Source organism: Canis lupus, chromosome 37 (genome assembly GCF_003254725.2).
Source record: "Canis lupus dingo isolate Sandy chromosome 37, ASM325472v2, whole genome shotgun sequence".
In the NCBI taxonomy this organism is placed as follows: domain Eukaryota; kingdom Metazoa; phylum Chordata; class Mammalia; order Carnivora; family Canidae; genus Canis; species Canis lupus.
This window is the reverse complement of record NC_064279.1, coordinates 28,989,255-29,017,202: the sequence shown is the minus strand read 5'-3', so window position 1 is coordinate 29,017,202 and position 27,948 is coordinate 28,989,255. Positions and strand designations below refer to the sequence as shown.

The following is a 27,948-nucleotide window of genomic DNA, read 5'->3' as shown; positions in this document are numbered from 1 at the left end:
AGCGCCCCAGACCCGGGAGACCGTGAAAGGGAGGCCAGACCCTTACTGCAGGCGTGTCTGCGTCCACCGCCGCCTCCGGCCTGGGCAGCGCGAGGGAAGCCAGCCCGTGACTCTGGCTCTTCCCACGGAGGAGCGGGGCCCTTTCCGTGGGGGTGCAGCCGAGATCCTTGGACATGCAGGCCGCCTCTGCGAGGGCCAAGCGGGGAGCCCAGCACACGCCCGCTCCCCTCAGCCGGCTGAGGGTGGAGACCCACCACCATCCGTACAGCAACCCGAAAACAAGGGGCCGAGTCCCTGGTGCCACGCCAGCCAGGCCTCCGGGTCGCGAGGGTCTGGCCCAGCGCAGCCTCCTCCATCCTACCTTAATGACCCATTGTCATCATGCAGGGGCCACAAGTAATAGTTACTTACCTCACTGGCCTGGCGGGAAATATAATCACACATGCAAACAGCGTTGAGAGGCCTGTAGGGTGGGGAACACACCGACCCGCCGGCCACTGTACTGCGGGGACGGTCACCCGAAGACCTGAGCACAAGGACTTACCAGGACCGTGTGCATCCCGGTGTAAAGTCTGCTGAGACACACCAAGGTGGAAAACAGCACAGCCATCAGCAGCCCCAAGACGAAGGGATACTGGGGGGAGGAGAGAAAACAAGGCCATTAGCTCCTGCTCACACCCCCACCGTGTGAGCCTCCACCTCAGCTTCCTGCACCTGCAGTCTCTGGTCTGAAACTCCGTGGAGGGTGCCGGGGGGTCAGCGGTGGAGCGTCGGCTCCGGCTCAGGGCGTGATCTCAGGGTCCTGGGATCCAGTCCCGCATCAGGTCCCCGTGGGGAGCCTGCTTCCCCCTCTGCCTGGGTTTCTGCCTCTCTCTGTGTCTCTCATGAATAAATAAATACAAATTTTAAAAATAATAATAAAACCACTTGGAAAGTGGGAAAAAGAGCAAAGAGAAGGAAGACACCCAGGACCAGAGTCCTGGGAGGAAGTCTCATGTCATATTAACATCCATATCAGACCGGGTCAGGGCTTGGCTTTAAGCCTCATGACCACACACATGGTGCTGACAGTTTTAGTAAATAATTTAGTGATTTAGTAAATTTTTTTTTTTATCTCGACCTATTCTTAGAGTAACACATAGGAAGTACACAGTGTCGGGCAAGGGGCAAGGGGCAGGGTGGATGGATAGGACTGGCATCCGCAAGTGCAACCAAGTCCCTCCAACCGACTCCCCACGGAAGCCCAGGGGCCGTGGCCCACGCTAGGAACGGGCGCCCTCACCCGCAGACGGGCAGGCGACAATCCAGACTTTGCTAAATCTCCACACCTGCCGGTGGGTCACAGCAGCAGCAGAGGAATCTGGCTACCACGGAGTCACGTAAGGAACACAGGGACGCCCTGCGTGGAAACGCACACCGAGGGGTCTACCCCACAGGCCTCAAACGCTAGCGCCGCGCTGTTCCGCGGCGAGAAGACAACGAGGACGCACAGCTGCCTGTACTCTGGGTGGCACCGGACAGCCGCCCTCCCGCCGCGCCCACGCGGCCCTATACCGTGGGGCCTATCATCAGCTCCATCCCACAGCTGCGGAACTCTGAACCTCGACAATCACTTTCATCACTATCGGACCTTATCAGGCACAAAGGTGCTTTCCCCTCAATCATCTGGTTGGATCCTCACCGCGGGCGCCGGCCTCAGGCCTCGGAGAGGCAAACCCACCCGCCCAAGGTCACACAGCCGGTAAAAGGGTAAGAGAACCAGAAGCTGCATCTTCTGAGTCCACATCCAGCACGTTCGTTCTTGTCTTTTTTTTTTTTAATTTTAAAAGATTTTATGTATTTATCCACGAGAGACACAGAGAGAGGCAGACACAGGCAGAGGGAGAAGCAGGCTCCCTGCGGGGAGCCCAATTCAGGACTCGATCCCAGGACCCCGGGGTCATGCCCTGAGCCCAAGGCAGATGCTCCACCACGGAGCCACCCAGGTGTCCCCAGCACTTTCTTTCTGGTGCAAGATGTGATCACAATCACGCACGATCCTATGTCTTTTCTTGACATTGATCACTAACCAGAGTCTCAGGTTTTAATTTAAGAAAAAGTGTCAAAAATGAATGAGTTAATGCGTTCAGAAACTAGAGTTTGGGCACTGGCCTGAACACATAGTTATAGAAATAAATCATCTTTAGAACTATTTACAGCAAGCAACCCCAAGAGCTAAATCTATTTATCATTAAAAATTGAACAGGAAAAACGTTCATAACAACTCGGACGGAACTGCTGCATCATCTGAGGTGAAGAGAATGTTTTGCAAAGCACCAGGCAGCCGTGACACGAATCTATCAACGGTGGTTGGCGCTGTGTCCTCGCAGTCACGGCGACGTGGGCCTTTCTGCTGCACGAGGTCTCTCTGGATGCGGAGGGAGGCGGAGGGAGGGCAGCCTGCTGGGGGCCGCCCGGGGCTCCTGTGTCCCCCTGGGGCAGAGGCGCTGCCTACGTCGCAGCTCAGAGGTCTGCGTGAAATTAATTCAGTGGGGCCTGGAGCTCTCAGACGGTTGTGATGCTGGCGTGACACATGGGTAAGTCACAGTACAAGATTATACCTAGTGGGACATCATCCTTAGACCTGCCCCTTTCCACCCAGGTCACCAAGCAGAAGGCGGCAGGGGTAGAGCCAGGACCCAACGGCATCAGGCCGACTCCTCCCTGAGCTCCCCGCCACCTGGAACGGAGACTGTCCCCGTGTTTCCAGGGGGGAAGGGACGAGGTGAAACAGCACTGTCATCCACCTGCAAGACTGCCGGGGCTCATGAAATCTAAACTGTCTGGAGAGTAAAAGGTAAAACATCTCCAATTAAATGCAGACTTGGGAGAGAACCCATCGGGGAGGCCAAACAAAACTCCACCGCGGTACTAACCTAATTTTTCAAAGGTCTGACGGTAACCGGCATCTAAGCAGATACTAATTAAGCGAAATTCTTCTCTTTTCAACATTTATCAACCTGCTGTCACCTAGAGAATCCTCTAGAAGACACGCAGCCTTTATCTCTAGGGGCCGCGCCCCAACCAGGAGCAGAGGCACCCCTGGGAGCCAGTTTGGGGCACGACTCTCTCCCACCCCGGGCCCCGGGGAGTCTAGTAGGAGGATTTATCTGGGGGGATCATCTCAGCCCCCGGGGATCGTTTACGAGGATCATAAGCGCCTCACGTCTGCTGCCAACAGAGGCCGAGAGAACCGATCACGTGCTGTCTCGTCGGGCGGCTCAGGGTGGCAGGGCTGGGGGGTGGGGGAGACCCCGCACCCTGGCTCCCGGGACAGTCCACGTCGTGCTGACAGTGGGGGTGTTGTTACCGGGGGTGTCTCTTTCCCCATGAGGCACAGCCCGATTTGGATGCTGACCCATATGTCACTTCCTCTGCCAAGAAACGGTTGCCGGTGTCACTGGCTCCACTTGTTTCCATCTTGCCTAGTTTTCATTTTATAAACATCAGTCCCGCAAAAGGGACAATTCCTTTTTTTTTTTTTTTTAAGATTTTATTTGTTTATTCCTGAGAGACACATAGAGAGAGGCAGAGACAGGCAGGGGGAGAAGCAGGCTCCACGCAGGGAGCCCCATGCAGGACTCGATCCCAGGACCCCGGGGTCACGCCCTGGGCTGAAGGCAGACGCTCAAGTGCTGAGCCACCAGGTGTCCCAGGGGACAAATCCGAAACCAAACGTCTCCCTGCTGCCTCCTGCAAGGATGAGGCGCGCGGGGAGGAGCGGTCGGGCGGCCTCACCTGGTATCTGTCCCTAGTGGAGATGAGGAGGGTGAAGGATATGACGGTGGCGGCCATGGCGTGGGTAGACGGCATTCCGTACTCGGCGATCACCCTCTTCTCCAGCTTCACCACGGGCGGGGAGAGGGGCCGTGGCCACTTGAGGATGTCCTTGGCCACCTGGCCAATATACATCACCAACTGCAAAACCAAAGGGCCGCCGTGAGTCCAACCAAATCAGCAAGACCCCTAAACTGCATGAATTTGTTTCGGGGCTCCCGGTCCGTTGGCCGAACTCCCCACCCTCTCTGGTCCACCTACCTGCCGGGAAAGTCCTGTAGGAGGCTGCTTGAGTCAGGAGGAAGAGAAACAGGCCTTCCTGGGCCCCGAAGACATGAGTGACATTAACACCTATCATTTTTCTTCTCTTTTCTTTTTTTTTAAGATTGATTTATTTATTTGAAAGAGAGAGAGAGTGCAGGAGTGGGGGACAAGCAGGACGGAGGGAGAGAATCTCGAGCAGACTCCGAGCTGACTGTGGAGGCCAAGGTAGGGCTCCATCCCGTGACCCTAAGGTCATGACATCAGCCGAAACCAAGAGCCACACTCTTCATCAACGGCACCACACGGGCGTCCCCACACCGACCCATATCTAAATTTTCGGGGTATACTCAACAAGCGTTTCTACAGCTTGCACGTGTGCCAGGTACTGTCCTCGGAGCTTTACAGATACTAATTCACTTAATCCAGTAACACCACAGAATGCAGCTCTATTTCCCAGGGGGGTAACCACTGTCCCTAGCGAGCGGAGCACCAGATTCGAAACCCAGTAGCTTTGCTTCAAAATCTGTGGCTTATGCCACCACGACGACACCTCAAAACCCAGGATGGTTCTCAAATCTGACGGCCCTTGTTTTTAAGTTTTAACCAGAAAAGTGACTGTTCTTACAGACCTTCTGCTTAAGACAATATTTTTGAACGCCACGGTTTCTTCCGACGCATGCAGGTGACACACTGGATGTAATTCAATTTCTTTCCATAATCAGGAGCATCAGTAGAATAAATGGCATGAGTATTTTCAACCTTAAAATAAAGGCAACTCAACTGACAGTTTTCTCAAATGATTTTTCATGGTGGCATGAATGAAGAACTGCCCCCCCCCTTTCTTTTTCTTAAAGCACAAGATGGAATCAGAATTTGGCTTCCATGCCCTTCAGAGATGAACAGGGCTGCTAACCACAGACTTATCTTGTCAGAGAGCTTGACAGGATGATTTCAGGATCAGTTTATAAAGAGGGAAGAGCAGCCCATTTACTCAAGTCTGCGTGGGCAACTCGAAGTGTGGTCTGAGGACGGGCCGTGTGCCCACCACCTACACGCTGGTTTCAAAGGCAGAATCCGAGGCCCCCGCCCAGACTTAGAGTTAGAACCCTGTTTTCATACAAATCCCAGGTGGTTCATGGGCCCAGAAGGCCCTGAGAAGGCCTGCATGACCCTGTATTCTCGCCCAGGTCCCTTGGGCCTGGGCTTTAATGATAAACCTTCCCATCGTCTTACCATGACCCATTGATTTTACCAGGGCTTTATTTAGCTCATGATGGATGGTGTTACCTTGCTTTGGCACAAAACCCACCGTGAAGGACTATTCCAAAATAACTTCCATTAGTCAGCCAAGAGTGCTTTGGGGTTTTCCACTTCTGGTGCTTTCTTTCAACTCCTTTACATCTGAGCATTACTCCAGCACACTCCCCCCCCCCCCCCCCCCAAGGTGCTGCTTATGTTTTCTGCTCCACTGTCATTTTGCTCTGGGTTAAAAAACCAAGAACCACTGTCTGTGCACAGCAGGCCAAATCCACAGGCTTTAAATCCTCAGTGACAATCACTGAATTCCATAGCTGTGATTTCTAATCGGACTTTGAAATCCAACCTCTTTACCGTCGCCTTATTACCAGGAACTACTGTCCTGGAAACCAACGCACTCTTTTATGTTTCTGCCTCCCTCCTGGGGACCTGTAAAAACCCACATCAGACTGACAATTACGTGTGGAGTGACTACCAGGAATGTCTCGGAAGCTGCTTGAGCTAGATTCCTTGACACAGTCCCTTCCTCACTCACCCGCAAAAATAAAACCTGCAGGCATAATAACTCCAGTTTGCTCAAAAACACTTAAACTCCTCAGACAGGAATCCTAAAAACCATTAAGCGAAGACAGCCAGGGAAGCCTTCGGACAAACGTTTAAATTTCCTTAAAGTTCACGAATCCCTCTGCCTTCATTTCTATTTTTCCTTCTATGTTTGAAGGAGGTTTTTTTTTTGCAAAAATATTGTACTTATTTATTCACAAGAAACACAGAGAGAGAAGTAGAGACACAGGCAGATGGAGAAGGAGGGTTTTTAAAAACCATTTTACTTATTTATTCGTGAGAGACACATAGAGAGAAGCAGGCTCCCTGAGGGGGGCCCGATGCGGGACTCGATCCCAGGACCCCGGGGTCACGTCCTGAGCCAAAGGCAGACGCTCAACCGCTGAGCCCCCAGGTGTCCCTGAAGGAACTTTCTAAGAATTAGGACAATTGTTCATTTCACTTCAATATATTGCCACAGCAGCACATTGTATCTGATCGATAAATGTCGAGTAACGATTACCGTAGTGACAGCTCTCTTTACACAGAAGGAAGAGCTCTATTCTTCAAGTCACAGGAAAGGAGTAGTACTGGAGGCCTGCGCAGGCCTGTCTGGGCCTTTGCATTCACGACAGCAGGGCGACAATGTACCGAGCCCTGCATCAGGTTCCCGCCCGAGTGGAGAAACCATCACGTACAGAAGATCTCATCATAATGCAAATACGCCTTGAAAAATATCGTCTAATCAATTCTATGGACATGTATGTATGTAGAGACAGAATGGAGAAGCCACAACAACAGCAACAAAAAAGAAGTACATACTATAGGATTCTCTTTTTATAAAATTCTTGGAAGTGGTTTATCGGTCAAGCACAGGGAGCAGACCAATGGTTGCCAGGAAGGGGGGGAAAGAGACTACAAATGGGCACGAGGATACTTTTAGGAGTGATGGATACCGATCTGAATCACTGTGATGATTTCACGGATACGTACACATGCCCAAATATTCTGACTTGTACATTTTAAATACGTGTAAAGTTTGTGAACACACTCAGAATAGTGGAATTGGACATTTTCGATGGGTCAATTATATGGTATGCAAATTACACCCCCATAGAGCTGCTAAAGACGTGCGATTTACTAGATGTCTATCACATCTCAAGAAGTGGCTGTCTTCGCCTGGGTTGCCATAACAACCGAGCGTAGACTGGTGGCTTATAAACAATGGAAATTTATCCCTTACATTCTAGAGGATGGAAAGTCCAAGATCCAGGCGCCAGCAGATTTGGTGTCTGGTGGGGACCTGCTTCCTGGTTCACAGACAGCCATACTCTTGCTGAGTCCTCACCAGACGACGGGAGTGAGGGAGCTCCCTGGGGTCCTTCTTACAGGGCACTATCCTATTAATGAGGGCTCCACTCTCCCGACCAAAGTACTTCCCAGAGGCCACACCTCCTAATACCATCCCATTGAACACTAGGCTTCAACATGTTAACATTTCAGAGGTTTTCTCAAGTAGGAGGAGATGTGTGGGGTGGGCCTGGCCGTGAGACACCGTGTGGGTCTTAGGTCCACTTGGAGGTTCAGGGAAGAGGTGTAGGCAGACCGGATCTGTCCTCAGGTGTCCTGGGCAGAGTGAAGGCAAAGACCCCAAGACTAGAGGGAAGAAGACCAGGTATGGGAATATTGCAACATCCAGGTGAGAGAGAAAGGGATCAAGGTTGGCAAAAGTGGGGCAGTAGACAGATTTAAAAAAAAATTAAGCTGGGAGACTGTTGAATAGGTTTATAAGAGTTGGAAGAATGGGGGCACTGGGGTGGCTCAGTGGTTGAGCATCTGCCTTTGGCTCAGGTCATGATCCTGGGGTCCTGGGATCAAATCCCACATTAGGCTCCCTGCAAGGAGCCTGCTTCTCCCTCTGTCTCTGTCTCTGCATCTCTCATGAATGAATAAAATCTTAAAAAAAAAAGAATGTAAAAGGCAATGCAATTATGCTAAATTTAGGAAGCCAGACACAAAAGGCTACATATTGCATGATTCCGTTTATATGAAATATCCAGAATCAGTAGATCCATAAAGACAGAATAGATTAGCGGTTGCCTAGAGCTTGGAGGCCAGATGTCTGAAATCAAGGTGTCAGCAGGGCCACACTCCCAGGGCAGAGTCCTTTCTTTGTTTCCTCCACCTAGTGTCTGGTGGCTGTAGGCCCTCCTGGGGGCCCTGGAGGGGGGGGCTCCAATCTCTGCCCCTGTGCTCACATTGTCTCTTCCCCTTCCTTCTGTCTCCTGATCTTCTGTCCATCTCAACTCTTCCTCTGCCTTTTTCTTTTAAGGGTACTTGTCATGGAAGGGCCCACTCAGATATCCAAGACCATCTCCTCATCTCAAGATCTTACTTAACTGAATTACATCTGCCATCATTCTTTTTCTCAAGATAGTGTCCACAGGTCCCACGTCTTTTTGAAGACTACCATTAAATCCACTATATTCAGCAAACAGTATGTGAATGAACAGGCACCGTGCTGTTTTGGGGTTGACCATGGAGAACAAGGTAGACAAGATCTTTGTTCTCGGAGAGCATATGAAGTGAAACATTGGCAGAAAGTATGTTTGGAGTCTTTGCATCTTATTGGTCCAGTAAAACAGCACTGTCCTGCTTTAAAAAAAAAAAAAAGTGTGCTGGATCTGACAAAATCAAAAAGTCAAAAATATTAGAAACAATACTGCAGATATTAGCATCACATGTTATTAGGGAATTACAAAATAAATCCATGTGCTATCATTACATTACATCTATCAGAATGGCCAAAATCTAAACTGCTGACACCACCAAATGTTGATGAGGAGGGGGGAGAGAAACGAGAAGGCTCATTCATTGCTGGTGGGGATACAAGACGTCACAGCCACTTTGGAAGGCAGCTTGGTGGTTTCTGGCAAAACGAAACGTTCTCTTACCGTAAGATTCAGCCATCGTGCTCCTTCGTATTTAACCCAAATGAATCGAAAACTTATGTCCACACAAAAGCCTGTACATGCGTGCTCACGGCAGCTCATTCATAAGAGCCAAAACTTAGACCCAACCAAGCCGTCCCTTCAGTAGGTGAGTGGATATATCCAGACAAAGGAATATTATTCAGCGCTAAAAAGGAGTGAGTTTTTGAGCCCTGAGAAGACATGGGAGTACCTCAAGTCCACACTGGCAAGTGAAAGAAAACCATCTGAAAAGGTGACATATTCTAAGTTTCCAACTATAGAATATTCTGGAAAAGGCAAAACTATGGAGAAATGAAAAGATCAGGGCTTGCGAGACTTTGGAAGAGAGGAAGGATGAATAGGCAAAGTGGTGAAACGCTTCTGTACGCACTGTAATGGCGGCAAAGGGTCATCATACATTTGTTCAAACCCATAGAAGGTGCAACAGCAAGAGTGAACTGTAGACTACGGGCTTCGGTGATCATCATGTGTCAGTGTAGGCTCGTCAGTTGTAATAAATGCACTGCTGTAGGGAGGGATGTTCCTAGTGGGAGGCTGTGCCTGGTTGAAGGCAAGGATTATATGGGAAATCACGATTTCTCACTCAACTTTGCCATGAACCCAAAACCACTCTGAAAAATAAAGTCTATTACAAAGAGTACTGTGGCAGAGGCATCGGGGTGGCTCAGTCGGTTGGGTGGCTGGCTCTCGATTTCAGCCCAGGTCATGATCTCAAGGGTGCTGGCATTGAGCCCCACGTCGAGCTCCGCAGGGGTCCCCAGTCAGTGGGTTCTCTCTTTCTCTCCCTCCCCTCTGTCCCTCCTCTTGCTCGTGTGCTCACTTGCTCTAAAATATATCAATCTTTAAATAAAGAAAGAGAGTCCTATGGCAGAAGAGAACTATTTCTCCATTTACTCTGCAGTCAAGAGTGCAATGATTAACTTGACACGGCTTGCCCTAAACGGAGGGCTTCGCTTTCCATTGTTGAAAGGCTCCCCTGCCTAAAGGGACCAAATTAAGTTTCATCATCCATCACGTTCCTTTGGGCTGAGGCCCCAAAGGCCTACACGTAAAGGAAAAATCCATGAGAGGAGGCAAGACAGGAAGCAATTACAGATCATTAACGCCTTAGCCAGCTGTCTTGGGTCTCCTGCATGGTGCTGGGGCCCTAGAGCATTTTGTGATGAGGAATCAGTCTGTTTTTATTTTTTTACTTCTGCCCTGATTTTAAGATAAAGGAAATGTGTAAGTGGGGGGAAAAATTCAGTTCTCTGGAGAGTCTGACGTTGATCCCAAGCAGATCCCAAGCTTTTCTAGGAAACCAATTCTGTCAACACAAAACAGGTCTTCCCGGCACAGAGGACTTCCAACGTGGGGTCTCTTCTTCACATCTGGGCTTCTCTGGGGCCGTCAGAGAAGTTCTCCTAATGTGGTAGCCCTTTCTGGCTATCACGATCCCACTGACAGCTTCACCCCGTCTAACACATCTTAGATTAACCAGACTTTACTCTTCACACTAGTATAAATAAAACCTAGATAGCTCCAAACATAGAGGATCCTTGAAAGAACATTATTACTAGGCAGTTACTCCCTCTTTCTTATGCACTGAGATGACCGGCTGAACCTCCCCATCATTTATCATTTATCCTCCTCCTCTCAAACACCCCCATCCCCATGGTTTAAAGGCTCCACTGTTGTTATAATAAAAGCTAAATCTTCTGTATGATACAGGGAGCATCAAGAGGCTCTTCTCAGATTATGTCCCCCTAACCTCTTCCACCCACCCACACCTTTTGATAAACTTGAACATCTTCCTTCCTTCCTTCCTTCCTTCCTTCCTTCCTTCCTTCCTTCCTTCCTTCCTCCTCTACCCACAGCTTCCTCTTCCCGGGGGGAATCACAGTAACTACAGTGTGTCCCTCGGGATTTAAGGGGGTGGAAACATTGTGGGTCACTGGGATTCATGGCCTATCCATGGATTTATTTTTCAGGAGCCAGGAATTTGGTTATATCATTCTTTAACTGCTGCGGACTAGAGAACACTAACATGTAACCCACAGGCCACAGCTTCTCTACCAGTTACAGACCCGTATCATTTCTTAGTCCAACCAAATTAAGCTCCTTCCTCTTCTTCTCAGGTTGCTGATATGATGATTTGGGTAAGGAAAGGCCAGACCCCCAATCCTTCCACTTCCAGGTACGAAGCCCTGAGAACCGAAAACCTGTGTCCTCACAGAAACTTGCCCACAAATGATCTTAGCATCATCCTTCACACCAGCCAAGGAGTTTAAACAACCCAAACATCCATCAACTGGTGAATGGAGAAGGAATGAGCAGGATGTCCTTACAACAGAATATTATGTGTCCATAAAAAGCAATGAGGTACAGACACAAGGATGGACCTTGGCAGCAGTATGCCAAGTGACAGCAGCCAGACGATGAAAGGACAAATATTCTATAATAATAATATAATAATATAATTCCATTTATTGAAATGTTCAACACAGGCCAACCCTTGGAGACAGCAAGTAGATTAAGGGTTGTCTGGGGCAGGAGGGGAGGGGAATGGGGACAGGAGGTTCCTTCTGGGGCAGATGAAACTATTTTTAGAATAGTTGGGGATGGGGGTAAGGGTTGTGCAACTATATGGATCCACTAAAAACCATAGAATTATATTCCTAAAAAGAAACTAGGGGCACCTGGGGGCCTCAGTTTGTTGAGCAGCTGCCGTTGGCTCAGGTCATGGTCCCAGGGTCCTGGGATCGAGTGCTGCATGGGGCTACCTGCTGGATGGGCAGCCTGCTTCTCCCTCTCCAGTGCTTATGCTCTCCTGCTTTCTCCTTCTCTCTCTTTCAAATAAATAAATAAAATCTTAAAAAAAAAAGCTGGGATTTTAATTTAATCCAGAGCCCAGACTTTAATAAAACATACAAATGAATAAAAAAAAACCTAGACATTAAAATGGGTCCTGAAATCCTTCTCTGTGTTCTTGAAGCCCTTTGCTGAAAAGTCTTAGGGGACAACGCCTTCCTGTATTGAGTCCAGGGAAGCGGCTACGGGGATTCCTAGTACTCTGTGCTCCAGGAGCCCTGCTCGGGCCTGCCCCGACCCGGTTCTGCAGGGCACCCAGGGGTGACGGCCCATGCCACAAAGGAGCTGCTGGAAACCCACTCAACTTCAAACCAGGATTAGGTTTTTTTTTTCTCCAAAGATTTTATTTATTTATTCCTGAGAGACACAGAAAAAGGCAGAGACACAGGCAGAGGGAGAAGCAGGCTCCTGCAGGGAGCCCAATGCGGGACTCAATCCCGGGACCCCGGGGTCATGCAGATGCTCAACCACGGGGCCATCCAGGGGCCCCTAGCGGACTCATTTCTAAAGCAATTTTTTTTTTTTTTGAAGCTGTGGAACCTTTTCAGATCAATACTTTTATGAAAGACTGGCTGCGCTTGGCTGTGTTCGTTTACTCAGGGTAGAGTCGTCCCTTCTCCTTGGAAGCAGTGAGGCTCTGTGGCAGCTTGTTTGGTGTCAGGGAGTGAATTAAAAGCAGCTCTTTGTGGTGGTCCTTTCGGAACATTCTAGAAGCCACTGCCCACCAGCCAGTGTGCAAAGTTGTTTTCAGTTGGTGAATCTCTTCTCATACTTGTGGCATTACTTTATTTACTCTTTAAAATTCTGAGCCCATTTCCAGTGCGTTCTCTGGCTGTGTGTGTGTGTGTGTGTGTGCTCACGGGCTGGGTGGTGAGTCACTGAGAGAAGCAACTGTAATTTCAAACTAATAAGATTTCATTCCATGCCTGAAGCACCAAAACAAAGAAATTACAGCAAACACTATAAATCCCAGAAGACTGACAGAAAACTGGTCTTTCCGTATTCAGAGTCCCGTGGAAATGGAGGTATAATAACTAAAGCACAAATGACAGGTGAGAAAAATCAAATAACGAAGTGACAACCTTTGCTGGTTCCTTCTAGCGCTCCATTTTTTTCAAGCTCAGATCTGCTTCTGAACTTTTTGAAGACAAACATTGAAGGTACCAAGATTAGCAATGAAGTCACATAGGTATGAACACCTTCAGGAAAATTACTTCAAACCAACTGAGCCTCCTTTTCATGATTAAGAAGGAGGCGGGTTAAGTAATAACCTGATGTTTGTGCAGTGATGCAGTGATTTTTTTTTTATCCAGAGCGTTTTCACAGACCTTGTTTATTTTAATGTTCATATCCTTCCTATTTTATGGATGAGGAAGCCGGGAAGGTGAGTGTCTGGCTAAAGACAACACAATCAGGGTAGTGGAGCTGGATTTGAATTTTGTTTTCTGACTCCAAATCCTCCACTCTTGTCACCATACTCCACCACCTGGCCTCTGATGATTAATACAGTCAAACAGATATCTTTCCTTAAGGAGCCCAAATTCTATGATCTTAACCCATTTCACTCATGTGGCGCTCAATAGAGGTCACCTGACTGCCCTTGGGAGTAAGAGATTAATTTTCAATTCCTATCTGTACCATTCCACCAGTGAGCCATCCAGCAGAAGGTTGGGACCAAGGTTTTGTACTCGCCTCTGGAAAGAGGCCACATCCAGAATGGCACCCAGAGAGGGAATGGGGGTCTTCCGTCCTAATAGTTAGAGCACATATGGAAGCTGAAACCATGCACAAGCCTGCCCTCCTTCAGCCAACCAACCGATGGCAAAAACCTGGAAACAGCTCTAAATATCCGTGACAGGCCACTGGTTAAATAAATTATGCGACAGTTCAAAAAGCATTGTGACATATGCGGTCAAGTGAGAAAAAGCCAGAGGCTGCAAGAGTATATATTGATCCCATTTGTATTTTTAAAAGTGCATTTGCATACAAATGCATGGAGGCACGTGGGAAATCCTCGAGGTAGAATCACGGGTGGGGGCGGCTGGTAGGAACGGAGGTCTCTTGGGTATCTTGTGTACTGTTTGAATTTTTCCCACAAAGACAAACAAGAACTCACTTCAGATAACAACGTAACCATCGCAAAGAAAATTCCTTTCTTGGAGACGTCTTGCTCACATTTTTAAGTATTTCCCTTGTCTGTCCTGCTGAGTGCAGAAAAATAAACTGCAAAATAATACGGAAGGATCAAAACCTTTATTGTTAGAGATCCCCCTTTAAAGCCAAAATGCGGTTAGAGGTCACTGACTCACCGTGTTCAACTTTCTCATCTGATTGAAACCACAAACTACTCGCATCTCCAAGCGGGCGCTAAAATCTGTGTACGTAACCCGCCAGCCAAGCCAGCCAAGGCTACAGCGGAAAAAAGTCTCAGAATTTAAGCTGGAAGGAAAGTCCATCTTCGGTCTTGGCTGACTATTCTTAACCTACAACCCTTTCTGCTCTTGCCTGCATCAAACACAGAAAAACCTGCCACAGGACTTTTCCACAGGTTAGAAACCCAACACTTTAAGGAGAATCACCGCAAGCCATTGGAGCCAAGAGCCTAACTGAATTCTTGGCCAATTGGCTTCGCCAATCAGCCAAGCATCATCATCCTTGGTCTTTATGGGGCAAGAACAGCCTAAGTGACTAGTGTTTTAGGATTTTCAAGATTGACCCAGCAGAGTTTTACCTGGAATATGTCTGGACTTTTGGTGGGACCCTTTCTGTGCCCCCCGCCCCGTACCTATGTGGCCTTGGGGTCCCCTCAGTGCCCAGCTCTCATTAGCGTTATTCAAACGATAATCGGTTACAAACCACCGTCTAGATTGTGTCGCATGCACAGATGACTCATGTTATTAAATAATACTGGTCTTCAAATTGGCTTACTCCTTTCTAGTAAAACATTTGTGAAATCATGACCTGTTATTGATTATATTTTACAACATAAGTAGAACCAAGACGTACATGTTTAAAAAATAAAAACTCGCCGCACGTACTAGGTGTTCTGGGAATCATAGTCCTGCAGTTACTGATCTCCACTCATTTTTATACAATTACCTTAGTTTAGGCTATGCTTTTTTTCAAAGATGTTATTTATTTATTTGAGAGGGAAAGCGAGAGCACATGTGCTAGCAGGGGGAGGAGTAGAGGGAGACGGAGGAGCAGATCCCCGCTGAGCGTGGAGCAAACTGCGGGCTCCATCCCACGACCTGAGCCAAAATCAAGATTGGAGACTCAACCAACTGAGCTGCTCAGGTGTCCCGGCTATGCTTGTTTTATGCCTTGGCCCCTGCAACAAGGTAGGTCCTGAAAAAATGAATGCATGCACGCAGGCAAGCACGCAAGCAGGCGGGCACTGAAGATGCATGTATCTCTCACTATCCAAATTCTTCTATCCTGAAATCGGAAACTGAAGAGATTTAGGTAAAAATTTGGATAAATTTCTTGCTATCAAACCTCATGCTACTTGCCGTCTAGAACTCAGGAACCAAATAGATTTGAGCAACTCATAGCCCTTGTCTCCTGGCCTAAAATGTATTACTTCCTTTTTCATGTTTAAAACTCATGCAACTCTCTCAGTCCCTCCTCACTCAATAGAAGCCTCACCCCCCTTTTTTTTCATTTATCTATTTTAGAGAGAGAGAGACAGTGAGTGGGAGTAGGGGCAGAGGGATAAGAAGAGAAATTCTCCAGCAGAGGCCTCGGCCCCGAGCATGGAACCCAACACAGGGCTCTATCCCAGGACCCTGAGCCAAACCAAGAGTCAGCCGCTCAACCTACTGAGCCACCCAGTTGCCCCAGAAGCTTCACCTTTTTATGCAGTGCCAGCCACATCCTTGTCATGATGGTAAAAGTTGGCTTAAGGGGATTTGCCTATATCAGGTGCCTTGTCACCTGCCTGCTTCCAAAGTGGCCACTGTGGCCATTACTGATTTGTTCCTTGAACTTGATAACCAGACTACTTGTTAATAAGTGATCATACATACCCTTCGCACGTTCAAGGAACCATCAAGGCTGAGAATGGAAAGCTGACATTCAATGGGAATTCCATCCTCATTTTCCAGAAGCAAGATCCCACCAACATCAGATGGGGTGATGCGCTGAATACCTCACAGAGCCCACTATCTTCACCATCTTACGCAAGGCCAGCACTCACTTGAAAGATGAAGACAAAGGATTATTATCCTGAATCCTTGTGTTGATGTCACCAACCCTAGAAAGGGAGACGATGTGACAATGACAACTGCTTCAAGATTGTCAGTATTGCCATCTACAGACTGAGTGCTGGGCCCTCCTGGCCAAGGTGATCCATGATGACCTTGGAGATGTGGATGAACCTAAGACCGTGGCCCACGCCCTCACTGTTCCTGGATCATGATGGTTTCATGATGATCGTGGATGACAATCACGGCCCCTCCGGAAAGCTGTGGTGTAAAGTCTGCGATCATTATTCCTGAATCCCTCAGTCCTGCCAAAGCTGTGTGCAAGGTCATCCCCGAGCTGAATGGGAAGCTCACTGGCTTGGCCATTTCTAATAATAGCTTCCAAAATGTGCTATCATTTCCCCACAGGGCTCTTGTGTTCATCAACAGCAAGCTAGAGCTTTGCAGCAAAGTGCATTACTAGTAAGCTGGCCTTACCTGAATCCTCACTTGCTTATATATATAAATCATCTTGGGAGCCATTTAGATGATTTAGATGTAAAGAATCAACATTGCTAACAGCAGCCTATATACAGTGCATATGATAAAGCAAATATGGGATGTGCTCTGGCAGTAAGTCAGGAAAGCACTCTTTTCTACCTTCAAAGGACCCTAGCAAGTCACTCTCTTACTCGTTTCCAAGGACATGATAAGAAGCGGAGACTAGCAGGTTAAATTTAAATCACCAGCTTTCGATCTCTAAGTTTTCCCAAGACATTTTCATGTACATATCCTAATTCTTGGTGATGTTTTAAAAAAAATTTAATTGAGCAAATCTCCCACTTCACCTCGGCCAGTTTCTCTGTTTCATTCATCCTTCACAAATGTTTCCACAATTCAAATCACTCGTGTTCTAGGAGTGGGCCTGAGAAATGGGAGAACTTACGAGAGTGACACAAGGAACGCCTGCCCACCCAGGCTCTTCTTAAGGCTCGGGCCGTGCTAGTGGCACCCAGGTAAGTTGTGCTTCACCATAAAGCCTCGGTCTTAAAAAGTGTTGGTCATAAAAATGAATGTTCTTACGTGTCCCCTTTCAACTCCACCCAAACCCTAACAAAAAACGGCCGTGTAGGCTAAAGCATTTGTTTTCTGTAATATGTGTCAGAATTTCTGAAGAAGGAAAAGAAATTAACTAGAAAAAATGTAGGTACTATTTAAATGGGGTTCAGGTTCGGTATGTCTCGAAATATATCCAGCCTCAGACAGAGTCTAGCCCTGCATTACTCGGGGACAAGAAAAAACATGACCACACTGCACCTGCCTGCCTTTCTATGGCAGCGTCTGTGGACGAGGAAGCCTCCGGATGTGGTGGGGCTGGGGTGAGGTTGCCCATCATGCTGACATGACATGACATGCTGAGCCTGATTTTAGGCTGAAGGTCTGACACTGGACCCCCTAGTTTTTCGGGCCGTCCCAGGCTCTCCTCACACATTTAGTCGGAACTGGGTCACCTCAAGGTGGCTTCCTGTCAAGGGAGGCTCTCAGGCGTTGAGAGCATGTGCAGCTCGAGGTGGCCTCTCTTGACCATCTTACACAACTCAGGAAAGCCCTGAATGGTGGCCACTCAAGAGGAAAAAAAAAAAAAAAGAAAGAAAAAGCCTTCTTTCCAGAAGGATTAAAGACTCCCAGGAGTCAAGCCAGGCAGCCTCGTCTATGCAGGTTCTGAATCCAGTCACCCCATGTCGGCGCCTTCCCCTTCATGGGACCAGTGAACCAGGCTGCGCAGAGAGGAATAGTTTATGGCGCCACTGGAGGAAGTTCAAGGGTCAGGGGCCTCCTGCCTGCCCGGGGCTGCTCCCTTCTCTTTCCTCGGAGAGCAGTTTCCCAGGGAGCTAAGTGGCGGGAGGAGCGGCCAGGGCAGCCCGCAGGCCGCGGGCCCGGGCCCTCACCCCGCGCCCCTGCACGTTCCCGGGGGAGGCCGCTTCCTCCAGGGGTGCCGTCTCGTGCCCCCCCATCCCTGAGCAGACGCAATTACCAGTTAAGAGGCTGGGGAGGAAATGGAGAGCTAAGGAACCGCCTAAGAATAACAACAACGCAATATGCCAGCTAACAAGATTACGGAGGCCACAATCCTAGGATGTGAGGAAGAAAATCCACTTAGGACAACGCGGATGACGTCAGCTGCTGGCCGGGGCGCCCGGATCCGCGGCAGCTACTCAGTGAATCGGGGGGAAGAGCCAAATGGACTCTTCTATTGTTTTTTTTCCATACACAACAGCTATTTCCACTCAGTTTGACATCGTGGGCTGTGCTGTCGGCCCTGGGCAAAGCCCCTCTGGCGCTCATGTCCCAACCACATCGACGTGACAGCGCGAGCAGGGAGCAGGGGGCCCTGCCTGTGCCCGAGCCAGCCCACGTCCAGGGCCCCAGGCGGGCTGTCTCCCGCGTCTGGCCATCTCTCCTCCTCCCTCCACGCTGAAAGCAGAGGCATCGCATGACCACAGGCCACGACCCCACTGCCCCTCGCCCCCCACCCCGTGGTAACAGCAACGGCACATCCCACTCGTAAGGGTACTGGGCCCTCGTCTAAGACTTAACCTCGAGTCCTGGGAACCGCCTGGGCCTCGGACGGGCTCGCCCAGAAAGGAGGAGTCCCCGAGCCCCGAGGTCCAGGCAGCCCGCCTAGTGCCCCCACGTGCAGCCCAGGCCTCTGCCATCCCGGGGCTCAGGCCGCCCTGAGCCGCCCCAGGTCGGAGCTCACCTGGGGCGCGGGCACCCCGGTCCCTCCGGTCTCTGCCAGGAGCCTCTGGTCCCAGCAAGCTCCAGGGAAGGGCTTGCTTGGCGTGAGCGCGACCACAGCGAGCAAATGAGCCCAACTACCCCGCTCCCAGGAGCCCGGGGCCGGTGGCGGGTGGTGAAGACACGGAGGGAGGTATTTCCGGGCCGTCATCCCTGAGAAGGGAGTTTCCCTATCATTTTGGAAAGACAAGAATGTCTTTCATCTGAGAACATCACGCACCGCACCGCGAGCTGATTCTCCCCCAAAGCCGCGTCCTCGCGCTCCCCCTGCACCCGCGGCTCCGGGGAGCCTGCAGGGGACCAGCCCCCCAGCCCCAGCCCCAGCCCGGCTCTGTCCCTAGGCGCCCCGCGCTCTCCAGCTGCCCGGATCCCAGCCCGCGGGGACTAAGGGGCGCGGGAAGGCGGCGGGGCGCACCTCTCCACGGGCCTAGGCCCTTAGTCCCCACGGGGGGCACCTCTCCACGGGCCTAGGCCACGTCCTGGGGCTGCTCGGGAAGCGCCCAGGGGCCCCTCGCAGCAGGGCCTCCCGACCACCTTCCCCCTGCCTGCAGAGGCTCGCACCCTGTCTACACTGAGCTGCGCGTGTTTATGTCATCGGCCCATCCTTCCCCCAGCAGCTGCCCTGCCCTGCTCAGGACCGCGTCTGCAATAGCGCCTCGCGGGACTGGGGAGCTTTGCCCTCCTTCCACCCGTCTCAGCCTGGAATCTCTCCCCCAGCTTCCCAGCTGGCTGGCCCCCCCTCATCCTTCCAGCCTTAAGTTAAATGAAACAGCACAAAGTGCTCTTTTTTTTTCTTTTTTAAGATTTATTTATTTATTTATGATAGATATAGAGGAGGGGGGCAGACACAGGAGGAGGGAGAAGCAGGTTCCATGTTGGGAGCCCGATGTGGGACTCGATCCCAGAACTCCAGGATCGCGCCCTGGGCCAAAGGCAGGCACCAAACCGCTGAGCCAGCCAGGGATCCCAAAGTGCTCTTTTTTTAAATAAATTTTTAAAAGATTTTATATATTTATTCATGAGAGACACACAGAGAGAGGCAGAGACACAGGCAGAGGGAGAAGCAGGCTCCCTGAGTGGAGCCCGGTGTGGGACTGGACCCTGGGACCCTGGGATCATGCCCTGAGCCGAGGCAGAAGCTCAATCCCTGAGCCGCCCCGGGGCCCCGCAAAGTGCTCTTTCTTGATCGCCTTCTTTCAGGTAGGTCTCTACTCTCACCCTGGTTGTGGCCCAAACGGTAACCAAACCAGCTTTGCTGCACTGACCTCCTTACCGCCGTCGCTGCTGCCCGCACGCTAAAGCCAGGAGAGCAGGATGCCGGCTGTCCTGCTCGTGGCTTATTCCCCAGCGCTTACAGTAGTATTGTCGGGTGTCAGTTCAATGAATGAACCAGTGACTAAAATTTGAGTTGTTGCCCTGCAATGACAAGGTAAGAACGAAGATCTGACACTCTTTTTAAAAAAGCAGAGAAGAATCTGGTTTCCGATTTGAATATTAATCAGCTCAGAAACAACTAGCGTTGTTCCTTCCATACTGGAAAAACCTTGATGGGATTTGGACCAAACGTGGGTCCTGACTTTCCATCAGGGGCCCTGGAGAACCATTCCAGATTTCGGGAGGTGGGATGGGGGAGATTCCATTTTTAAAAGATCTCTAGGGTACTTAGTATACTTTGTAGATTTTTTTCCCCAGGGCATCTTTAGTGCCCTGAACTATGAATTACTTCTGTAAAGGTATGTCCCCTACAGGGGGACAGCTCTTAAATCATCTTTAGAAAAGATTTATTTTATTTATTTTACCCAATTACTTGAGTTGCTACTACATGTTAGTTTCAAGGGACAATGAGGAGTCTTCTAGTAGGGATGCAGATACAAGATGAAGGGTGGCCTCTCTAAGGATAGTGCTGGTGCTGGATCTTGCAGGGGGCAGGGACAGGTGACATCATGAGAGGCGGTGGCTGCACTGGAAGAAAGCATAAAGCAGAACATGGCTTGCCTACAATGCATACCCTGAGGTGGGAGTGTGCGTCATCAGAGTTCTGTGATGCCAGACAGGGGTAGGAAGAAGGGCTAAGGGTAGAGATTTAAGCAGAAATCTAGTCTGAAAAGGCCTCACAGGCAGTTTTAAGGTGCTTGGATGTTAACATGTTTTTGGTATGTGGTCACATTTGCATGAGGGAGATCACTCTACGTGCTGTGCGTGCGTGTGTGTGTGTGTGTGTGTGTGTCAGGGGTGCATTTGAACAGCTGGAAGGAGATTCATTATAAAGTTAACGCAATAGTGCTAAATAAAGATGATGCCAGCTTGAAACGAGGGAATGTTTCCAGAAATGTGGGAGATATAAAATTACACGTACACAGTACAGAATAAAAATCTCCCCTAAACGAATAAGTGGACCAGCCAAGGCCCCTGGAGAACGTCTCTGCTCACTGTGATGGAAAACATATCAGTGTGTGAAGTGAAGACTAGTGGCCATGAACTCTTTTGAGGTGCTTGTGTTTATACTGTAGCTTTTCTGTTTCACAGCTCCCTGTGTTAAAAGAGACCATTCAGATGTTCTGATTGAAAAGTTCTACCCTTTGGATCCACCAAGGTCAGGAAAAAATAAGTCAGCCAGTCACTTATACTGGTCAATAACATAGGATTTACAGCTTGTAGCCAGCACTCTGGGATATAGTTGAGAATCTTAGGTAAAATACTATGTAATACCTTCTCCCATACCACGTAACTTCTAGGATCAACTATGGGCTGAACAACAACAACAAAAAAATTAAGATTGATTACTACAGACCTGACCATACATCTCATGAGATCAAGGTCCCGGGATCAACACACATTTAGAACACACATTTGATGTAGTTCATCAGCAGCCAGTATGTCCTAATAGCATTAAAATAGTTTTCCCATATGTTATTTGAAAATGATACAGCATCCTTTAAAAATTCACGTTCTTTGTGAACCATTTCTTCGATTAGAAACAGTAAGAAAACAAGTTAATAGACCATCTGTACTCTGCTGAGGAGGAGGTGCTAGGGAGCAGGTTCTCAATGGTTCTCATGAAGGCTGGGAAAGCCAGCTCTAAATATATAAAAGGGGGAAACATACAGAAATGGTGCAATGTTTGTTTGTGGGAGATGCTTTTATAGTTATATTTGAATATATAGTTGATCCTCGAATAGCATAGAGGTTAGAGGCACAGTGGAAAATATGCATGTAGATTTTTAAAAAAAGGTTTTTTCCCTTTATTTTAATTTATTTTTTATTTTTATTTTTTTTGGTGCTTTCCTTTTTAAGTAAACTCTACAGCCACACATAGGGCTCAAACTCACTGACCCCAAGGATCAAGAGTCACCTGACTGAGCTAGCTGGGTGCCCCTTACATGTAGCTACTAATAGCCCACTGTCGACTACATGCCTTAATAATAAAAACAGCCAGGTAACTCATTTTTGTATGTTATATGTGTTATATACTGTTATATACATTACAGTGAGCTAGAGAAAACAAAATACTATTAGGAAAATCATAAGAAAGAGAAAATACATTTACATTTACAGTGCTAGTCTGTATTTATAGAAAAAATCCACGAATAAGTGGACCTGCACAGCTCAAACTCATGTTGTTCAAGGCGTCAACTGTCTCGACTATAATGTAATCAATCTATCAAATGCTTGTGATGTGACACTAAAAAATAAAGTTAGGAACACACTTCGTATTTGAGCAGCAATCTTTAGATCTCCACCCGGCTTCTAAATACTAGCCTGAACAAGATGACTCCGTCTTCTAATTTTCTTTGTTATTTATATGTTGCTCTGGTTAGAGGAAAAATTCATATGCCTTCCTGAAAGGTATCATGCAATACAAAAGACTGTGTGTTGTCTAAGGGCAGCAAACACAAACTACAAAATGGTATCTGAAAGAGAAAGGTGGTGCCTCCACACAGAGGTCTTCTAGAGTGGAATTCTTTGTGCTTCTTCATTGTCTCTACTGAACAAACCAACAAAAAAACCTCCCTAAATCTGGATTTAGGTAAGGATAGGCTTTATTTGAAACAATTATTGCAAGGTGGGAGAGGGACTAGAGCAATCGGGGAACACCTCTGATTGGGAGATCTGCAATTGTTCAAAGATTTGGCAGAGAAGGGCTTCTCTTTCTGAGGGAAGAATGAAGATGTTCCTTAGGGGTGGGGAGGTGGACAGGACAGCAGATCAGAGGGTGGAACTCTGATTTCGGTTTATTCTCAGGATGGCCTTGCAGGACGGGCTGTGTGCTGTTGGTGCAAAGGTGGGTCAAAGTTCAGGGGCCTGGGCCGGGAGAGAAATTTCAAGTTTGGTCAAGTCAGGTATCATCCAGATTGGTCAGAGGAGACAGGGTTCAATCATTTACAAGACAAAGCTCATTACAAAGCTGTGATCATCAAGACAGTGTGTACTGGCACAAAAACAGACATAAGAGAGAACCTAGAGGGATCCCTGGGTGGCACAGCGGTTTGGCGCCTGCCTTTGGCCCAGGGCGCGATCCTGGAGACCCGGGATCGAATCCCACGTCGGGCTCCCGGTGCATGGAGCCTGCTTCTCCCTCTGCCTGTGTCTCTGCCTCTCTCTCTCTCTGTGACTATCATAAATAAATAAAAATTAAAAAAAAAAAAAAAAAGAGAGAACCTAGAAATGGACCCTCAACTCTAGGGTCACCTCATCTTCAACAGAGCAGGAAAGAATATCCAATGGAAAAAAGTCTCTTCATTAAACGGTGCTGGGAAATTTGGGCAGCCACGTGCAGAAGAATGAACCTGGACCATTTCCTCACATCATACACAAAAATAGACTCAAATGGATGAAAGATCTAAATGTGAGACAAGAAACCATCAAAATCCTAGAGGAGACCACAGGCAGCAACCTCTATGACCTCAGCTGCAGCAATTTCCTGCTAGACATGCCTCCAACAGCAAGGTAAACAAAGGCAAAAACAAACTACTGGGGCTTCATCAAGATAAAAAGCTTCTGGGATCCCTGGGTGGCGCAGCGGTTTGGCGCCTGCCTTTGGCCCAGGGCGCGATCCTGGAGACCCAGGATCGAATCCCACGTTGGGCTCCCGGTGCATGGAGCCTGCTTCTCTCTCTGCCTCTCTCTCTCTCTCTCTCTCTCTCTGTGTGTGTGTGTGTGACTATCATAAATAAAAAAAAAAAAAAAAAAAAAAAAGATAAAAAGCTTCTGCCCAGCAAAGGAAATAGTCGACAAAACTAAAAGCCAACCAACGGAATGGGGGAAGATATTTGCACATGACACATCAGATAAAAAGCTGGTATCCAAGGTCTATAAAGAACTTATCTAACTCAACACCCAAAGAACAAATAATCCAGTCATGTAATATCTTTAGACATTTCTCTAAAGAAGACATATAAATGGCCAACGAACATGTGAAAAAATGCTTAATATCACTTGGCATCGGGGAAATACAAATCAAAAGCACAATGAGATACCACCTCACACCAGTCAGAATGGCTAAAATTAACAAGTCAGGGAATGAGAGATGTTGGCAAGGACGCAGAGAGAGGGGAGCCCTTGTGCACTGTGGGTGGGAACACAAGCTGGTACAGCCACTCTGGAAAACTATGGAGGTTCCTCCAGAAGTTACAAATAGAGCTACCCTATGGCCCAGCAACCGCACTGCTCGGTATTTATCCAGAAGATACAAACACAGTGCTCCGAAGGGGCACCTGCACCCTAATGTCTATAGCAGCAACGTCCACAATAGCCAGACGGTGGACAGAGCCCAGATGGCCATCAACTGATGCCTGGATAAAGAAGATGTGGTGTGTGTACACGATGGAATATTACTCAGCCATTAGAAAGGATGAAATCTTACCATTTACATAGACGTGGGTGGAGTTGGAGGGAATTATGCTGAGTGAAATTAGTCAGAGAAAGACAACTATCATACGGCTTCACTCCCAGGTGGAACCTCAGAAATAGCACAGAGGACCATAGGGGAAGGAACAGAACACTGAATGGGAAGAAATCAGAGAGGGAGGCATGAGAGACTCTTAACTCTAGGAAACAAATGGAGGGTCGCTGCAGGGGCGGTGGGCGGGATGGGGTGACTGGGTGACGGGCATGAAGGGGGGCATGTGATGGGATGAGCACTGGGTGTTACATGCAACTGATGAATTACTGACCTCCACATCTGAAGCTAATGATGTGCGATATGTTGGCTAATTGAATTTAAATTAAAAAATAAAAATAAAAGGACTTTGGTACAAGTACTATAAGATCAGCTCTGACATTGCCAAGCCTTTCATGGCCCTCAAACCATCATCTTAGGTTATGGACAAACCGAAGAAAACTGCCAGGAGCTTTCTGAGAAGTCGACACAAGGCGAAACCAGAACTTGGATCGCTGAGTGAAAAGATGAAAACTTTCCTTTAGGAAAAAAAGAAAAAAGGCTCAGTCTTTACCAAACGCTTAGATGTCTCTAAATCCTGCTCTTATTTACTCAACATATGGGATAGTGACTCAATATAAGATTGTTTTCCTTTGAACTTTCCTAAGGGGTGCTTTTGCCCAGCCACAATTGTTTTTTAGATATATATATTTTTAAGATTTTATTTATTTTTTCATGAGAGACACAGAGAGGCAGAGACATAGGCAGAGGGAGAAGCAGGCTCCTTGCAGGGAGCCTGATGTGGGACTCGATCCCAGGACCCTGGGGTCAGGACCTGAGCCAAAGGCAGATGCTCAACCGCTGAGCCCCCCAGGTGCCCCTGATGTCATATTTTAGATCTAGAAAATGCTACAGTGCCTATTTCTATAGTGCTTGTGTCTGGGGGTTGTCACAGTAGCTGTGAAGGTCTGGTGTGAGATCAATGACACTCCAGCCCCATCTCATCATCTTAAGAGACAAGCACATGTTAATCTGCCTTTACTTACTCCTGCTACCCCCAGCCCGCTCGGCAGGGGTGCACCTGCACGTAGCTGAGGACCTAAGTGGTGGTATCGATGACTAATGTTTATGGTTACAAGATCCCCAAACAAAAAACTACAGGTGACGAATTAAGCCTGACACCTGTGTAAGAATGCAAGCGCCACGTTCTAGGAGACAGCTTCACACTAATCTTCCTACTTGGATCACTGGCTAGCGTTTAAACGCACATAATCTCCGCATTTCGGGTTGCAAAGGGTGAAAAATGGCCAGAGGACCTCAAAAGCGTATCTTATTTATCATGGGGTTTCAATTTGGGCATCTGTCCATTCACCTTGGCTTTTCTAGGGCAATCGCAATCACAAAAGGTGTTCCTTTTCCAAAGATATTTTCTGAACCAGGGTCCATCTGAGTGGCTCTTTATATGCTTTGATCTTAAAGGTGACCCCCTCAAAAGGCTCTCGGTGGGTTTATATTCTTTTGTATATATTTGTAGATTTTCCTTAAACTATATTCCTCATGAATGTATAAAAATCCCACAAAATTAATATCCCTAAGAGAGCTAGATAACAGATCAGCACACCTCAAACGCCCTGGCAGGTAACTGAGAGGGTTTTAAACAAAGACAGGCACCTGGTTTTCTGAAACTCAGGCCTTTGACAGAGTGTTAATTATTTAATCCATTCAGTGTTAAACGCACCCTTTTAATCGCCCCCAGGGAAAGTAGTCAAATATTCTTTGTAGATTAGTATGGTTTTTTTTAAAAAAAAAAAAACATAAAATCCAGTCTTACGCCTTCTAAAAGCTTTTACAGTACAATTTAGGTTTGAATTTCTGAATCCAGGCCCCAGTTAAGCAAAAGCCTCAAAGAACACTTAGCTTGTTTGGAATGCTTACCCAAGTGAGTTGAGTCCCCCCCCCCCCTCCCTTTTTAAAATAAATTCTAATTAAGCAGTCACGTTGTGATTTTTGTTGGCATAGAGAAAAATGGAGACTTTCAGTCCACCCCTATGTCCATTCTTTCCAACTAAATGTTTTCGTAGACAAACACTGAGAACTGCTCAACCCTGATCTGTTCCTGGGGGGTCCGGTCTAAGAAGCCGTCGTGGGGTGTGGCCAGGAGTGCAGGCTCACTTCCTGCTGGCTGCCCTGATCCAGGTGAGTCACTAAGATTCCAGTTAGTATTAAATGCAGATTCATTTTTCTCCTTTGACTGAACCTTCTATTTTGGCCTCATAAAAGAAATCAGCTCCTTATTTCATTCACTGAGCCCTTATTTGTACAGCAGCGGTAGTTTAAAAGGAAGCGAGCTTGCTGCTGCTCACAGCTGCTCATTTCCAAGCTAACAGTTTTTGGAAAAACCCTCAGGATGTCGTTTCCCAACCCCGAGAGTCAAACTGCTACGCATTTGAAAAACATTTTCAAACTGAACAACACATTTTCCCCTTCTGATTTCGGTGCCTACGAATGCCAGAAGAAATTTAATTTTAAAAGGAACAAAAGCTAACATCTTTTTCTCGTTAAATCTGAGCAGAGGCAATACCAACAATGGTCTCAAGCGCGTGAGCACACGGAGGCTCAGGGAAAGATCTGCAGCCTTGATGTGCGCCACTGCATTTGTGCCCCAACTAGGGTGGGTGCTTAACCCTCTGCGCGTCCCTCCGCCCACCCCAACCCCTGGCTTGAATTTGCAAGGCCCAATGACTCCTAGTGACTCAGACTTGAGGTGGGTCCAGTGATCTCCCTAAGGGCCCCTTTTCACCAGGAACCACTATTGCTTTTCATGGGAGACCCTAAGAGAAACTGGTAGGAGCTAACCGTGTCAGGGTGTAGGGGCGTCTCTCCAGGGAAATGCTATAGGGTCCAGTTGCATTGCTGAGGTCAGAACCTATGATGCAAGACTGAATATCTGCCAAGACCCATCTCCATCAGGACTTTTATAGTTACGACACTCTCAAAAAATAAGGGGCCCTGTGGTCCCTTTGTTCAGCTCCATATTTCACCCATGGTCAAACCGAAGCCCAGAAATAAAGGCCATTTGGGGAGTTATTGGTCAACTCTGGGCTACACCGGGTGGCACACCTGTGCCAGCCAGCAAGCAGGAGGCCCGGCCCCTGGCCCCCGGCCCCCCACCCCCAGGAGCGCTTCTGCTCCTACTCCTGCAGCACTCACTGGGGTAAAGAGAGAGGGAGCAATTTTCACTTGGATTAGAATCCAAGTTTCCTCACTCTCAGGGTAAACAAACCATCATTTCATTCATTTGTTCCTTTTAGGCTGAAAGACTCCTGAGTCATCCCAACCCCACATCCCCCTTTTTCTTACGTAT

The 27,948-nt window shown here is 48.2% G+C and overlaps 1 protein-coding gene across 4 annotated transcripts in view; it reads right to left on the bottom strand.

Annotated features, from left to right (window-relative positions):
* The window catches only part of SGPP2 (sphingosine-1-phosphate phosphatase 2), a 101,571-nt gene that overhangs the window by 22,782 nt on the left and 50,841 nt on the right, over window positions 1-27,948 (bottom strand). For all 4 annotated transcript variants that reach the window (XM_049106758.1, XM_049106759.1, XM_049106760.1 and 1 more), the window contains exons 3-4: window positions 3,778-3,957; window positions 545-634 (exon numbers count right to left, since the gene is read on the bottom strand). In XM_049106758.1, the coding sequence (XP_048962715.1) occupies window positions 545-634; window positions 3,778-3,957 (270 nt within the window). The remainder of the gene's footprint in view (window positions 1-544; window positions 635-3,777; window positions 3,958-27,948) is intronic.